Below are 17,477 nucleotides of genomic sequence, written 5' to 3' on the forward strand. Positions count from 1 at the left end.
ACTAAATACACCCCAGTGCTCCCCAGAACACTTACTAAATACACCCCAGTGAGTCTCCACCTAGAAAAAAAGAAATTGGAGCAAAAAAGCCTGACAGGGGTCCTCACACCTTTCTCTTCAGGACATTTACTAAATACACCCCAGTGCTCCTCAGGATGTTCACTAAATACACGCCAGTGCTCCTCAGGATGTTCACTAAATACACGCCAGTGCTCCTCAGGATATTTACTAAATACACCCCAGTGCTCCTCAGGATGTTCACTAAATACACCCCAGTGCTCCTCAGGATGTTCACTAAATACACCCCAGTGCTCCTCAGGATATTTACTAAATACACCCCAGTGCTCCTCAGGATGTTCACTAAATACACCCCAGTGCTCCTCAGGATGTTCACTAAATACACCCCAGTGCTCCTCAGGATGTTCACTAAATACACCCCAGTGCTCCTCAGGATGTTCACTAAATACACCCCAGTGCTCCTCAGGATATTTACTAAATACACCCCAGTGCTCCTCAGGATGTTCACTAAATACACCCCAGTGCTCCTCAGGATATTCACTAAATACACCCCAGTGCTCCTCAGGATATTTACTAAATACACCCCAGTGCTCCTCAGGATATTTACTAAATACACCCCAGTGCTCCTCAGGATGTTCACTAAATACACCCCAGTGCTCCTCAGGATGTTCACTAAATACACCCCAGTGCTCAGCACTTAAAAAAAAAAATATATAATATAATATTAGAGCAAAAAAGCCTCTGACCTTTCTCCCACGCAATCCAAGGTTTTGGTTTCTTTCAATTCAGACAAACAAACTCACCGAAATAAAATCAACCCAAAAAAAATTTAAATTTTATAATTTAATGAAATAAACGTCAAGAAACGTGGAGACCCTGAGGCAGGGCACCGCGTAAATCGCACCATCGAAGACCCAGTCCAGCAAGGGGGTCCTCGCTTGTTCTTTAAGAAAAAAAAAAATAATAAAATCTCATTTTGTTACAATCTTTCATAAATTAAATATTAAGTCGTAGTCCATTCCAGTGCTTTGTGTGATACACCAAAAATCAGCCAAATAAATAAAAAAAAATAAAAAAAAAAAGGACAAGCTAGCACAAAGAGGCAGTTTATCCACTCAGAAATATGGATACATTGAAACACTTGGAGTTGTCGGAATTGTAAATACTGTCTTGCTCGCTCACATTTTCAAAGTTTTTTTTTTTTTTTTTTTTTTCCCAAAACCTGTACCACACACAAAAAAGATTTTGGCGAAATTTGTTTTTTCTTTTTTTCCTCACCGTTTTTAAAAGACGTAGCAGCCTGAGAAAGGACACACCCAGCGCACAGCACGGAGCAATTAAATTACACTTTGTTTTTTTTTTCTTTAAAATATATATAGTTATGTCTACACTTTATATACAGCTCGAAAAAAAGGAAACCGCTCGGGATAGAAATACGGAAGTTGGCGGCTACGATTTTTTTTTTTTTTTTTTTTTTGATGAGGTCATCCATGAAGTCAACCAATGACCATCAAAGAGGACGTTTTTATAGAGCAGGAAGAAAAGCACCAAAAATGGTTCACAGGTTGCATACTCGACGCGTTTCGGCGGTTCTAGAAGACCCCCTTCATCGGAGCGGTGGAATCTAAGTATCCTGCAGTTGGGGTTTGGTGGACCTGATCTCAAGAGCAGGATACTAACCTTTGAAATAGATCTTCCCCCGTTCATTTTACGACAAAAGCGTATGAAACCTGCCGAAACGCGTTAAGTGTTCCATCTGTACGTCCAATAAACTGCTTCAGCGGACAATCCAAAAAAAAACAAAAAAAACTCAAAAACCAATTGGATACTTTAGATGTGGAACCCAGAGCCCCAGCATTCCAGTTATCCAATAAACCCGCCGGCTTCCACATTTCTGTCCCAACAGGTTTGCCTTACATTGTATGTACAACACCACCCCCTGCTGTTTAGGAGGCAGTACCACCGGGGGGGGGGGGGGGGTGTAGGGTGGTGTTACAAGGCAGCGGGTTCAGTCATTGGCCATTTTCACAGTGAAACCTGAATTTCCTTGCACAAAACAAAAACAAAAAAAGGAGTGTGTGATCTTCTCTGAGGCAAGAGGAGCTTCAGCCCATCAGGAGGCATCTCAACCAGCTTTCTTGCAGGTCCAAGGCTCTGAAACAGACTGGGACTCTACGAGAAGGTCTTAAAAAAAATAAAAAAATCAGACCTTGACCCAAGTCCTCACGTCGTTCAGACAGCACAGTTCCCAAGACCGGACGCTTCTTGAAGACACTGGAAAAAGGTGGTCACTATTTCCTTGGCTTAACCTATCCACGCCAAGAAAAAGAAGCACCATCCGAGCTGGTCTTCACTCAAGTTGCCAGCAACCAGTAGTAAACCATTCTCAAAGTTGCTTGGGATCCTTTTTGGCTTGCCTCTCGAGCGTCGGAGGCCTCCTTAGAGAAGTTTGGTTCAGCGGCCTCTCGGCTTCCGGTGGGTCTAGTTTGACGCTCCGGGGCATTCTCTTTTTAGGGGCCTGTTGCAGTAGATGTGAAATGATGGGACTATCGGCATCATGGACCTCCTCCTCCTCCGTTTTGCTTGGCTTGACGGTGGCTCCAGGACCCTTGTCTTCCCGCTTAAGTCTTTTTGGATCGTTTAAGATGGCGGGGGTTACCTTCTTGGCGTTGTCCAGAGCGATGGAGGAGTTGAGGGATGACTGGACAACCACAGTGAGCTTCCCTCTGGTGGACCCGTTGGTGGTCACGTTGCTTTGAGGCTGAGACGGTGGAGGAGTGGGACCGCGCATCCGCAATGGCTTCTGTGACCTGGGGTCCGCCCCGATGTCCACAGTGATGTTGGTGTAGAGGGGCTGCAGGTCTTTGGACAGCAGCGTGTAGGTTAGAGAATTCATACCATCCTGAGTCCACATCCGTTGGGTTCGGATCAGCAAGTCAAACCTGGGGAACAAAATGGCGGCACAGGTCAGGCGCTTATCGGATCATACAACCCCCATTATGATTCCAGAAAAATGGCAGCCTATTGAGAGATAATTATGGTGACATCCCCCCTCCCCTCCCCCTATAGCCACACACACATGGAGATTTATCCCCCAACTCGAAGAGTGTGTGTACCAGAGGAGCTTACGCTCTAATGTCCCCTCCCCCACAGTCCCATCAGTCTCTATAGCAGAGGAGCTTACACTCTAATGTCCCCTCCCCCACAGTCCCATCAGTCTGTACCAGAGGAGCTTACGCTCTAATGTCCCCTCCCCTGCAGTCCCATCAGTCTCTGTACCAGAGGAGCTTACGCTCTAATGTCCCCTCCCCCACAGTCCCATCAGTCTCTGTACCAGAGGAGCTTACGCTCTAATGTCCCCTCCCCCACAGTCCCATCAGTCTCTATACCAGAGGAGCTTACGCTATAATGTCCCCTCCCCCACAGTCCCATCAGTCTCTATACCAGAGGAGCTTACGCTCTATTGTCCCCTCCCCCACAGTCCCATCAGTCTCTATACCAGAGGAGCTTACGCTATAATGTCCCCTCCCCCACAGTCCCATCAGTCTCTATAGCAGAGGAGCTTACGCTATAATGTCCCCTCCCCCACAGTCCCATCAGTCTCTGTACCAGAGGAGCTTACGCTCTAACGTCCCCTCCCCCACAGTCACATCAGAGTGTAAGCTCCTCTGGTACAGAGACTGATGGGACTGGGATGTGTGTGTGTGTGTGCGGGGGGGGGGGGGGGGGGGGGGGGGGGGGTTAGAGTCAATTATGCAAATAATTCACTTTTATTTCAGACGCTGTAGTTCCTGTCTATATCCAGGAGGTGTCACTGTTGTACAGTTTGGAAGAATAAATGGAACTCACAATTCAGGTTTATAGTGCACTTAATTACATTCAATAAATACTTCATCCCAGCGCGGTGTCATTGAATAACGCATTTGAAGAAATATGAAAGTTATCGGCCACGTCTCATTCAACTTTATGGTTCCTGGAAGAAAGATTATCCTAAATTCCCTAATCTGCTGCACCTGATCTGTAGCCTTTACATCCCATAATCCTCTGGGCTGCTCAGTGATGACTAGGTGTTATTTTTTGGATGTGCAGGAAATCATTAATCATGCGGGTGTGTATTATATTTAAAAAAAAAAAAAAAAAAATGTGATGAAGAAAAATATTTTAAAAATGATACATATAATTAAATATAAATATACTTTGTTAATATTTAATTTTTCTATTTAAAGATTTTATAAATTTTTCTATAATAAATATATATACACACACACACACACACGTGTGTATGTGATATAGATAGATCTAGCACACATACATACGTGTCTATATATCTATATATATATAATTTTTCTATAATAAATAAATATATATATGTGTGATATAGACAGATAGATCTAGCACACATACGTGTGTGTATGTATATATTATAGAAACATTATAAATTATCTAAATAGAAAAATTAATTATTAAAAATATATATATGTTTTTAATATTTAATTTTTCTCATTAGATAATTTTTGTAGAATTAAAAAAAAAAAATTCTATAAATATATATATATATATATATATATATATATATATATATATATATATATATATATACATATATACAGTTGCAAGAAAAAGTATGTGAACCCCTTGGGATTACGTGGAGTTTTGCATGAATTGGGCATAAAATGTGCTCTGAACTTCATCTAAGTCACAACAATAGAAGAACACAGTCTGCTGAACATAATACTACACAAACATTAGATGTTGACATGGTTTAATTGCACATAACATGTAAACATTCACAGTGCAGGGAGGAAAAAGTATGTGAACCTTTGGACTTAATAACTGGTTGACCCTCCTTTGGCAGCAATAACCTCAACCAAACGTTTCCTGTAGTTGCAGATCAGACCTGCACAATGATCTGGAGTCATTTTGGACCACTCCTCTTCACAAAACTGTTTCAGTGTAGCAATATTCTTGGGATGTCTGGTGTGAATCGCTCTCTTAAGGTCATGCCACAGCATTTCAATTGGGTCGAGGTCAGGACTCTGACTGGGCCACTCCAGAAGGCGTATTCTGTGCTGTTGCAGCCATTGTTTTGTTGAATGACTTGTATGCTTTGGGTCATTGTCCTGTTGCATCACCCATCCTCTGCGGAGCTTCAGTTGGCGGACAGATGGTCGTACGTTTTCCTGCAAAATGTCTTGATAAACTCTGGAATTCATTTTCCCATCAATGACAACAATCCGTCCAGGCCCTGAGGCAGCAAAGCAGCCCCAAACCATGATGCTCCCTCCGCCATGTTTCACAGTGGGGATGAGGTTTTGATGTTGGTGTGCTGTGCCTTTTTTTCTCCACACATAGTGTTGTGTGTTCTTCCCAAACAACTCAATCTTGGTGTCATCTGTCCACAGTATATTTTGCCAGTAGTGCTGTGGAACATCCAGGTGCTCTTCTGCAAACTTCAAACGTGCTGCAATCTTCTTTTTGGACAGCGATGGCTTCCTCCGTGGTGTCCTCCCATGTACTCCATTCTTGTTTCATGTTTTCCTTATTGTAGATGTGTCAACAAAAATGTTAGCATGTGCCAGAGATTTCTGTAGGTCTTTAGCTGACACTCTGGGATTCTTCTTTATCTCATGCAGCATTCTGCGCTGTGCTCTTGCAGTCATTTTTACAGGACGACCACGCCTAGGGAGAGTAGCAACAGTGCTAAACTTTCTCCATTTGTAGACAGTCTGTCTTACCGTGGACACAGGAACATCAAGGCTTTGGAGATACTTTTGTAACCCATTCCAGCTTCATGCAAGTCAAAAATTCTTGATCGTAGGTCTTCTGAGAGCTCTTTTCTGCGAGGCATGGTTCACATCAGACAGTGCTTCTTGAAACCAGTAAACCCAAAACAGGTGTGTGTTTTTTAAGGGCAGGACAGCTGTCAGCAACACATCCAATATCATCACACTGATTGGAGTCAAGGTTGGCTCACTCCTGGCTCCAATTAGCTCTGGGAGAAGTCATTAAGCTAGGGCCTCACATACTTTTTCCTCCCTGCACTGTGAATGTTTACATGTTATGTGCAATTAAACCATGGCAACATCTAATGTTTGTGTAGTATTATGTTCAGCAGACTGTGTTCTTCTATTGTTGTGACTTAGATGACGTTCAGAGCACATTTTATGCCCAATTCATGCAAAACTCCTCGTAATCCCAAGGGGTTCACATACTTTTTCTTGCAACTGTATACACACACACATACATATATATATATATATATATATATATATATATATATATATATATATATATATACATACATATACACACACACATTTTTTTCTTTTTAAATTCTACAAAAGTTATAAAATATCTAAATAGAGAAATTAAATATTAAAAACATATATTTTTAATACTTAATTTTTCTATGTGGATAATTTATAATGTTTCTATTATATATATATACACACACACACACATACATACGTGTGCTAGATCTATCTGTCTATATCTCACACGTGTGTGTGTATGTATGTATATATATATATATATATATTTATATATTTATAGAAAAATTATTAAATATTTCAATTAAATATTAAAAGTATAATATATATAATAATTTTCTTACATAACTTTTTTTTCTTAGCTCCCCCACCTCTCCAAATACCTGCTGACCCCTCACCTGTGTGGGTTTTCTTCGTTCCCTCGGTCCCCCTTATGCTTCACCATCTTGTAATGTCCGACCGATACAGGCGGGCGAGCAATCTTCATCCCGGCCAGCCGGACCCTGAGGAAGCGCAGAGTGACACGGGGTTAGTGGCGGGAATACAAGGCCTGGGAGGTCAGGGAAGGTCATACAGGATATTGTATCATAGAATCTCCTGGGAGGGGACAAGACAGACCGCTCTGGTAATAATCACATACTCAGCGGCTTGGAATTCCTAGGCTGCTCCTTTAGAGACAAGTTCATACTCCGTCCTACATAAAAATGCACATAAAACGGCTAACTGCTTATTATAGGGAATGAACAAAATCAAAAACACTCAGAAATATAGAACTGCCTAACAGAGCAACATATTAAAAACAAAAATATATATATATTATACAGTGAAGGAAATGTGTATTCACTCCCCAGCTGATGCTGAATGTTCGCCTCTCACACAGAAATGATCGGTCTAACAATGGAATGTTCACCCCTCACACAGAAACGATCGGTCTAACAATGGAATGTTCGCCCCTCACACAGAAATGATCGGTCTAACAATGGAATGTTCGCCCCTCACACAGAAACGATCGGTCTAACAATGGAATGTTCGCCCCTCACACAGAAATGATCGGTCTATCAATGGAATGTTCGGTGTAACACAGAGACAGAATACAACAACAAATTCAGCAGAAATGCGTCTAACAAATGATGACTGATCTGCATGTTCATGAGGGAAAGAAGGATTTGATCCCCTATCATTCAGCAGGATTTCTGGCTCCCAGGTGTCTCTCATACAGGTAACAAGCTGAGATTAGAAGCAGTCTCTTAAAGGGAGTGCTGCTAATCTCATTGTGTTACCTGTATAAAAGACACCTGTCCACAGGAGCAATCAAACCATCAGATTCCAAACTCTCCACCATGGCAAAGACCAAAGAGCTGTCCAAGGATGTCAGGGACAAGATGGTAGACCTACACAAGGCTGGACTGGGCTACCAAACTATGGCCAAGCAGCTTGGTGAGAAGGTGACAACAGTTGGTGCAATCATTCACAAATGGAAGAAACACAAAACAAGTGTCAGTCTCCCTAGGTCTGGTGCACCATGCAAGATCTCCCCTCGTGGAGTGTCAATGATCATGAGAACAGTGAGGAATCATCCCAGAACTACACGTGAGGATCTTGTCAATGATCTCCAGGCAGCTGGGACCGCAGTCACCAAGAGAACAATTGGTAACACACTACGCCGACAAGGACTGAAATCCTGCAGTGCCCGCAAGGTCCCTCTGCTCAAGAAAGCCCATGTCCAGGCCCGTCTGAAGTCTGCCACTGAACATCTGAATGATGCAGAGGAGGACTGGTGGGAAGTGTTGTGGTCAGAGGAGACCAAAATCCAGCTGTTTGGCATCAACTCAACTCGCCTTGTTTGGAGGAGGAGGAATGCTGCCTATGACCCCAAGAACACCATCCCAACTGTGAAACATGGTGGTGGAAACATTCTGCTTTGGGGGTGTTTTTCTGCTAAGGGGACAGGACAACTGCACCACATTAAAGGGACGATGGACGGGGCAATGTACCATCAAATCTTGGGTGAGAACCTTCTTCCCTCAGCCAGGGCATTGAAAATGGTTGGTGGATGGGTGTTCCAGCATGACAATGACCCAAAACACACGGCCAAGGCAACAAAGGAGCGGCTCAAGAAGAAGCACATTAAGGTCCTGGAGTGGCCTAGCCAGTCTCCAGACCTTCATCCGATGGAAAATCTGTGGAGGAGCTGAAAGTTCGAGTTGTCAAATGTCAGCCACCAAACCTTAATGACTTGGAGAGGATCTGCCAAGAGGAGTGGGCCAAAATCCCTCCTGAGATGTGTGCGAACCTGGGGGCCAACTCCAGGAAACGTCTGACCTCTGTGATGGCCAACAAGGGATTGGCCACCAAGTACTAAATCATGTTTTGTGAAGGGGATCAAATCCTTCTTTCCCTCATGAACATGCAGATCCGTCATCATTTGTTAGACGCATTTCTGCTGAATTTGTTGTTGTATTCTGTCTCTCAGTGTTACACCGAACATTCCATTGTTAGACCGATCATTTCTGTGTGAGGGGCGAACATTCCATTGTTAGACCGATCATTTCCGTGTGAGGGGCGAACATTCCATTGTTAGACCGATCATTTCTGTGTGAGGGGCGAACATTCCATTGTTAGACCGATCATTTCCGTGTGAGGGGCGAACATTCCATTGTTAGACCGATCATTTCCGTGTGAGGGGCGAACATTCCATTGTTAGACCGATCATTTCTGTGTGAGGGGCGAACATTCCATTGTTAGACCGATCATTTCCGTGTGAGGGGCGAACATTCCATTGTTAGACCGATCATTTCTGTGTGAGGGGCGAACATTCCATTGTTAGACCGATCATTTCCGTGTGAGGGGCGAACATTCAGCATCAGCTGGGGAACAAATACACATTTCCTTCGCTGTATTCTGCCATATCTATCTATCCCTCCTTCAATCCCACCTCCATCCTCTGGGTGTCCCGGCTCCCCCTCCTGGACTGAAAACGGCTTCCCCTGATTTGACTGCACACTGTGAGCTTCTCGCAATGTGCATTATGCAGGCTATAGACTGGTCGAAAATCAGCCGATTTTTCTTCCAAAAAAAAAAAAATTGGCTGATTTTCGCACCGTTAATGGGTTAATTGGTTGGCCGTTTTTCAGGGTTTTGGCACTTTTTTTTTCATTAGTGAATTTGGAAAAAAATTGGCCAATCTTTTTACCGATAAAAGAAATCTACGCATGAGCTGTGGCGAAGAAGAAGGAGGGGAGGAAGGAGAAGAGGGGGAAGGAGAAGAGGGGGAAGGAGAAGAGGGGGAAGGAGAAGAGGGGGAAGGAGAAGAGGGGGAAGGAGAAGAGGGGGAAGGAGAAGAGGGGGAAGGAGAAGAGGGGGAAGGAGAAGAGGGGGAAGGAGAAGAGGGGGAAGGAGAAGAGGGAGAAGGAGAAGAGGGAGAAGGAGAAGAAGAAGAGGGAGAGGGAGAGGGGGAAGGAGAAGAGGGGGAAGGAGAAGAGGGAGAAGGAGAAGAGGGGGAAGGAGAAGAGGGGGAAGGAGAAGAGGGAGAAGGAGAAGAGGGAGAAGGAGAAGAGGGAGAAGGAGAAGAAGAAGAGGGAGAGGGAGAGGGAGAAGGAGAAGAGGGGGAAGGAGAAGAGGGGGAAGGAGAAGAGGGGGAAGGAGAAGAGGGAGAAGGAGAAGAGGGGGAAGGAGAAGAGGGGGAAGGAGAAGAGGGAGAAGGAGAAGAAGAAGAGGGAGAAGGAGAGGGAGAAGGAGAGGGAGAAGGAGAAGGAGAAGAGGGAGAAGGAGAGGGAGGAGAAGAGGGAGAAGGAGAAGAAGGAGAAGAAGGAGAAGAAGAAGGAGAAGAGGGAGAAGAAGGAGAAGAGGGAGAAGGAGAAGAAGGAGAAGAAGAAGGAGAAGAAGAGGGAGAAGGAGAAGAGGGAGAAGAAGGAGAAGAAGAGGGAGAAGAGGGAGGAGAAGAGGGAGAAGGAGAAGAAGAAGAGGGAGAGGGAGGAGAAGAGGGAGAAAAAGAAGAGGGAGAAGGAGAAGAGGGAGAAGGAGAAGAAGAAGGAGGAGGAGAGGGAGGAGAAGAGGGAGAAGAGGGAGAAAAAGAAGAGGGAGAAGAAGAAGAAGAAGGATAAGAAGAATTCCAGTCCGCTATTATATTTTACATGAAAGTCTTGCGGTTGCAATATTGTATCTATTTGTATCCCAATAAAAACATCTGCATCCGAAATGGATACAAATGGATACAAATGGATACAAATGGATACATTGTTGCAACTGCAAGACTTTCATGTAAAATATAATAGTGGAGCTCTCTGCAAGGGACAGAAGTCATTAAATGCCGGCCGCAGACGGGACGAAAATCGGCCATTTTTTTTTACCGTTGGTGGTAACATCGGCCTATTGAACGACCGATTTTTTTTTTTTTTTTTTAAAAACGGCCGGTTTTTGACCCGTCTATGGCCGGCATTAGAAGTTGCAACCAGATAGAGCTCGGCCCCCTTTCCTGGCTGGAGGACACCCAGCATCATAATGCAGCTCATAGATGGTTCATTTATCGGCCGAGAAACGAAAAATCGGTCATTCGGTTGCCACCAAAACTTACGAAAAATCGGCCGTTTTTCATAAATTTTCCAGTATGACCAATAAAAGAAATGTGAAAATCAGCCGACGACATTGCATCACTCACGGTGCGAATATCGGCCGATTATTCTTTCGGACGAAGATTCGGCTATGGCCGGCGTAAAGCATCATCTAGCTCCCCAGCCTGATTGTTCCTGGCCCCGCCCCTTTCATCCATTGGATTTGAGGTCTTTCAATCACAGAAGCTCATCATCATGTGGGCGTCACCTATGCAAATGCAGCCTGCTTAAGAACGCCCATTCCTTGACTGACATCCCACCTATCAGGGCATTTTTAATAATTTGCATAACTCCTCCCACCGATGAGGCCTCTCCAGAGGAGCACTGAGGCAGGGTGATGCTATGTTTTCAGGATGCTATGTACAGCCCCTCCCCCATCAGCCTTGATCTACCTGCATTGCTTAGAGAAGCACAGAGACCCAGTGATGACATCACAGGGTATATTATAAAAGGTGTGTAAGGAAAACAAAAAAAGCTTTATTTAAAAATGTTATTTGCTCATTGATAAGGGGGGGGGGAGGGGAGGGAGGTGAACTAGAATCAGATTGAACTTTATCCTGTCTCCAGTTTGGCCCCCCTACAAATCTGAAGCCCCTCGATTGGTTGGTCACCTACCTGCTCAGGTCACCTGCTTAGAGGAAAGAGAGTCACAGTGAGAAAAGCGCAGAGCGTTAGAGACAAAATGGCAGCCAGAGGGACGAACATGCAGATCCTGGAGCGACATGCGACAGCGTGGAGAGAGAGAGATGGAGAAGATGAGACAGACACAGCCAACAATCCGCCTCCTGCACCACCCAGCCTGAAATATGAACTGCCTGGGCTACCCCACAGCCAACCAATCAGGAGGCAGGAGAGTCTGAGCTCCGATGGGTGGATGCCGGGGAACACGGGCAGCTTATAGTGCAGACATGGATACACGAGACCTGGAATGAGGGCGGGAAATAAACGAAATGTAAAAACAAATCAAATGGTTACATAATAGAAGAGCAGAATTCAGGAAGCATCAAGTATTGGAGGAGACAGAGCAGGGAGTGTACAAAGATGGCACAGGGATGGTGGGAACCCCTCATAATGGGCACAGCAGGCGTACAGACCCGGGAACTCAGCACAGGGACGGTGGGAACCCCTCATAATGGGCACAGCGGGCGTACAGACCCGGGAACTCAGCACAGGGATGGTGGGAACCCCTCATAATGGGCACAGCGGGCGTACAGACCCGGGAACTCAGCACAGGGATGGTGGGAACCCCTCATAATGGGCACAGCGGGCGTACAGACCCGGGAACTCAGCACAGGGATGGTGGGAACCCCTCATAATGGGCACAGCGGGGGTACAGACCCGGGAACTCAGCACAGGGATGGTGGGAACCCCTCATAATGGGCACAGCGGGCGTACAGACCCGGGAACTCAGCACAGGGATGGTGGGAACCCATCATAATGGGCACAGAAAGTGTACAGACCCGGGAACTCAGCACAGGGATGGTGGGAACCCCACCATAGTGTTTATTAGAATACATTTTTTCATGAAGAAAATGACAGAAGAGATGAAAATAGGATGCAGGAAGTCTGGATAGACACAAGGGGGGGGGGGGTTGGGGGGGTCAGTAAAGAGGACCGGTCTCTTCTTACCTGGTTGCAATGTCATCGTCTTCTCCTCCCCACCCCCAATATTCATTGGGAAAGCCATTCATCTTCATGTATTGTTCTGGGGTGAGGGCAGAGACCCCCCCGAAGTACTGCGGATACGGGAGGCTGCAGATGGAGAGAAGATTGAAGACATGAATCCAAGAAAGCTGAGGATGGAGCAGATGGTAAGAAGGAAGAAAGAAGGAAGAGCGGAGGGAGATGACAGATGGAGGAAGGGAGACAGAAGAAGCCGGGGGGGGGGGGGGGGGAGACACAGGAGAGACACCCAGAAATCAGACCTGTAGCTGAACTTGTTCATGGCCACCGAGGCGTGTTTGGGGTTCCAGGGGTCACACACGTACAGGTTGTGGTCGTTCTCAGGAATGAGATCAACGTCATGGAGGAAAAGGCAATCCCAGTCCTCGTCCCGCATGGCCTCCTTCACACCGACGTTCAGCAGCTTCGCCCGGTTAAAAGTGGCGTTCCCGGCCTAAGAGACAGAGAGCGATGAGGAAGGAGAGAGATGTGGAGAGAGAGAGACGGAGAGAGAAAGAGAGAGAGACGTGGAGAGCGATGAAGAAGAAGAAAGAAAGACAGAGACGTGGAGAGCAACGAGGAAGAAGAAAGAAAGACAGAGACGTGGAGAGCAACGAGGAAGAAGGAGAGAGAAAGAGAGAGACGTGGAGAGCAACGAAGAAGAAGAAAGAAAGACAGAGACGTGGAGAGCAACGAGGAAGAAGGAGAGAGAAAGACAGAGACGTGGAGAGCAACGAGGAAGAAGGAGAGAGAAAGAGAGAGACGTGGAGAGCAACGAGGAAGAAGGAGAGAGAAAGAGAGAGACGTGGAGGGCAACGAGGAAGAAGGAGAGAGAAAGAGAGAGACGTGGAGGGCAACGAGGAAGAAGGAGAGAGAAAGAGAGAGACGTGGAGAGCAACGAGGAAGAAGGAGAGAGAAAGAGAGACGTGGAGAGCAACGAAGAAGAAGAAAGAAAGACAGAGACGTGGAGAGCAACGAGGAAGAAGGAGAGAGAAAGAGAGAGACGTGGAGAGCAACGAGGAAGAAGGAGAGAGAAAGAGAGAGACGTGGAGGGCAACGAGGAAGAAGGAGAGAGAAAGAGAGAGACGTGGAGAGCAACGAGGAAGAAGGAGAGAGAAAGAGAGAGACGTGGAGAGCAACGAGGAAGAAGGAGAGAGAAAGAGAGAGACGTGGAGGGCAACGAGGAAGAAGGAGAGAGAAAGAGAGAGACGTGGAGAGCAACGAGGAAGAAGGAGAGAGAAAGAGAGAGACGTGGAGAGCAACGAGGAAGAAGGAGAGAGAAAGAGAGAGACGTGGAGGGCAACGAGGAAGAAGGAGAGAGAAAGAGAGAGACGTGGAGAGCAACGAAGAGAAGGAGATGTAAGAATCGGGCATCACCTGGTGGATGGGGGTAATTGCTGGCCATGGGGCTACACATATAACAGTGGGGATGCAGTTCAAGAACTGAGCCATGGGGTTATACACATGATGGTGGGTTGGGGGGGAGGGGGGATAATAATTGAGTCATAGAGCTCTACACATAATGGTGGAGGAGAAGGGGGGTAAGAATTGGGCCATGGACTATACATATAATGGGGGCATCACCTGGTGGATGTGGGGTAGGAGCTGGGCCAAGAGAGAGAGTCATGGAGAGCAACGAGGAAGAAGGAGAGAGAAAGAGAGAGAGGTGGAGGGCAACGAAGAGGAGAGAGGTGGAGAGCAACAAAGAGGAGAGAGGTGGAGAGCAACAAAGAGGAGAGAGGTGGAGAGCAACAAAGAGGAGAGAGGTGGAGAGCAACAAAGAGGAGAGAGGTGGAGGGCAACGAAGAGGGGAGAGGTGGAGGGCAACGAAGAGGAGAGAGGTGGAGGGCAACGAAGAGGAGAGAGGTGGAGGGCAACGAAGAGGAGAGAGGTGGAGGGCAACGAAGAGGAGAGAGGTGGAGGGCAACGAAGAGGAAAGACGTGGAGGGCAACGAAGAGGAGAGAGGTGGAGAGCAACGTGGAAGCAGACAGGAGAGAGAGCACCAAAGGGAAGGAGATGTAAGAACGGGGCCATAGGGCTATACACATGATGATGGCATCACCTGGTGGACGGGGGTAGGAGCTGGCTATGGGGCTACACAAATAATAGTGAAGGATGCAGTTCAAGAACTGGGCTATACACATGATGGATTGGGGGGGGGGGGATAATTGAGCCACAGAACTGTACACATAAGGGTGGAGGGGAGGGAAGGAAGGAAGGGGTGTGGGGAGGTAAGAACTGGGCCATGGTTCTGTACACACAATGGTGGGGGGGAGGTAAGAATTGGGCCATGGTTCTGTACACAGAAGGGTGGAGTCACCTGGTGGATGATGTAGATCCCGTAGTGCAGCTGCTGTCTCTGCAGGAAGGGGTGCAGGTAGTACAGGAGGTGTCTCAGGTGGGTCTCGCGGTTCCGGTGCGGGATGATGACGGCCGTGCGATGGCGGGACTCACAGTTCGGCGGTCGGTAGATACCTCCCCTCACCACCAGGCGGTTCTTTTCTTGTATCCGCTGGAAAATCGGCACCTGGCTGAACGTCACCGTGATCGGACCCACTGCAGGAAGGAGGAGGAGCCATGAGTACCTGGAAATATTCTCTCCTGCGTATGTGAGCGATATATATATACACCCCCCTGTATACACACACACACCCCTGTATACACACACACACCCCTGTATACACACACACACACCCCTGTATACACACACACACCCCCCTGTATACACACACACACCCCCCTGTATACACACACCCCCCTGTATACACACACATACACCCCTGTATACACACACACCCCTGTATACACATACACCCCCCTGTATACACATACACCCCCCTGTATACACACACACACAGCCCCCTGTATACACACACACACAGCCCCCTGTATACACACACACACACAGCCCCCTGTATACACACACATACCCCCCTGTATACACACACACCCCTGTATACACACACACACAGCCCCCTGTATACACACACACACAGCCCCCTGTATACACACACATACCCCCCTGTATACACACACACACAGCCCCCTGTATACACACACACACAGCCCCCTGTATACACACACACCCCCCTGTATACACACACACAGCCCCCTGTATACACACACACAGCCCCCTGTATACACACACACAGCCCCCTGTATACACACACACACACCCCTGTATACACACACACACACCCCTGTATACACGCACACACCCCCCTGTATACACGCACACACCCCCCTGTATACACGCACACACCCCCCTGTATACACGCACACACCCCCCTGTATACACACACACACCCCCCTGTATACACACACACACACCCCTGTATACACACACACATACACCTGTATACACACACACATACACCCCTGTATACACACACACACCCCCCTGTATACACACACACACCCCCCTGTATACACACACACCCCCCTGTATACACACATACACCCCTGTATACACACACATACCCCCCTGTATACACACACATACCCCCTTGTACACACACACACACCCCCCTGTATACACACACACCCCCCTGTATACACACATACACCCCTGTATACACACACATACACCCCTGTATACACACACATACACCCCTGTATACACACATACACCCCCCTGTATACACACACACATACACCCCTGTATACACACATACACCCCTGTATACACACACACACCCCCCTGTATACACACATACACCCCCCTGTATACACACACACACACACACAGTATACAGGGGTCTGTATGCAGCAAGCTGATCTCATCAGTCTGCTGCTTCTCCTTCAACGGTCCAATCACAGGCTGGGGGCGGGGAGGTGACCAGACCGTATTACCTATCAGCAGCAGAGAGAAGTCAGGTCACAAAGCTGGCTGCACGGAATAATCGATCGATGGATCTTTGGCGGTTGCATTAATCGTCCCGCGTTGGTTATCGGCGCCGGAAGGCGTTACATTTCTGAAACTCACCCAGGTACGGGGACTTCTCCGGGCACCACGGCAGCAGTCCGCCCTCCAGCGTCCCGGGGTGAAGCGTGGCCTGAATTCGGGTGAGGTTGGTGTAGACGTCGTGGGTGTGGCTGTAGTCGAAACTGGGCTCCGGCGATCGTCCGAAGATGGAGGCGAGGCTGCGCAGGCCGCCGAACGAGAAGTACATCATGAAGGCAAACTGGAAGCCAATCAGCATGGCCAGGGTACAGGGCCTCTCCAGGACCCGGCGGATCATCTTCACCTGTGGGGGGGAGGGGACAGACAGACAATTTAAAGGGATGCGCCCCTTTTTTTTTTTCAAATTTTAACTGTCATGATTTCTTAAAAAGGGATAGTCCACCGAAAAAAGTGAAGTAGAACTACAGAACCCGAAGAGCAGCCATTTCTTAAGGCACAGCCTGTATGATCACCAAATAGAACCTGTTAAGGTGTTGGGAGTGGCTGCAAATATGTGAAACCAGCCCCCGGGGGCATTTGTGTCTGTGCACACCCTGGTCTAAAGTGAGCCTTGCTCTTTTTGGCCCAGAAAACCTTAAGTACGCCTCCTCTAGAACTCATCACTTCTTAGAAGGCTTGATTTTCCCGCACTTTTGGGTCTAGCTTCTGCCCAGCTTTACTGGGCCAAGAAACCCTCTTCTGTGCACCCCTCTGAAACTGCTAAAAGGAGGCTTGATTTTTCCGCTCTTTGGGACTAGCTCCTGCCCAGCTTTAGTGGGCCAGCAAGCCCTCTTTTGTTCACCCCTCTGGAATGGCTATCACTTCTTAGGAGGCTTGATTTTCTCGCACTTTTGGTCTAGCTTCTGCCCAGTTTTATTGGGTCAAGAAACCCTCTTCTGTGCAACCCTCTGAAACTGCTAATCGGAGGCTTGATTTTCCTGCTCTTTGGGATCAGCTCCTGCCCAGCTTTATTG

General features: G+C 47.2%; 1 protein-coding gene across 1 annotated transcript in view; it reads right to left on the reverse strand.

Annotated features, from left to right (window-relative positions):
* Positions 1–846: 846 nt before the first annotated feature.
* B4GALT3 (beta-1,4-galactosyltransferase 3) overlaps positions 847–17,477 on the reverse strand; it is a 36,382-nt gene continuing 19,751 nt past the window's right edge. The window contains exons 2-7 of the mRNA XM_089661568.1: positions 16,546–16,807; positions 14,881–15,116; positions 12,823–13,013; positions 12,527–12,649; positions 6,686–6,790; positions 847–2,960 (exon numbers count right to left, since the gene is read on the reverse strand). Coding sequence (XP_089517694.1) covers positions 2,405–2,960; positions 6,686–6,790; positions 12,527–12,649; positions 12,823–13,013; positions 14,881–15,116; positions 16,546–16,801 — 1,467 coding nt within the window. The 5' untranslated portion in view covers positions 16,802–16,807 and the 3' untranslated portion in view covers positions 847–2,404. The remainder of the gene's footprint in view (positions 2,961–6,685; positions 6,791–12,526; positions 12,650–12,822; positions 13,014–14,880; positions 15,117–16,545; positions 16,808–17,477) is intronic.

The sequence above is a fragment of the Staurois parvus genome, unplaced genomic scaffold (assembly GCF_062004578.1).
Source record: "Staurois parvus isolate SC_StPar_1 unplaced genomic scaffold, SC_StPar_1.0 ptg001351l, whole genome shotgun sequence".
Classification (NCBI taxonomy): Eukaryota; Metazoa; Chordata; class Amphibia; order Anura; family Ranidae; genus Staurois; species Staurois parvus.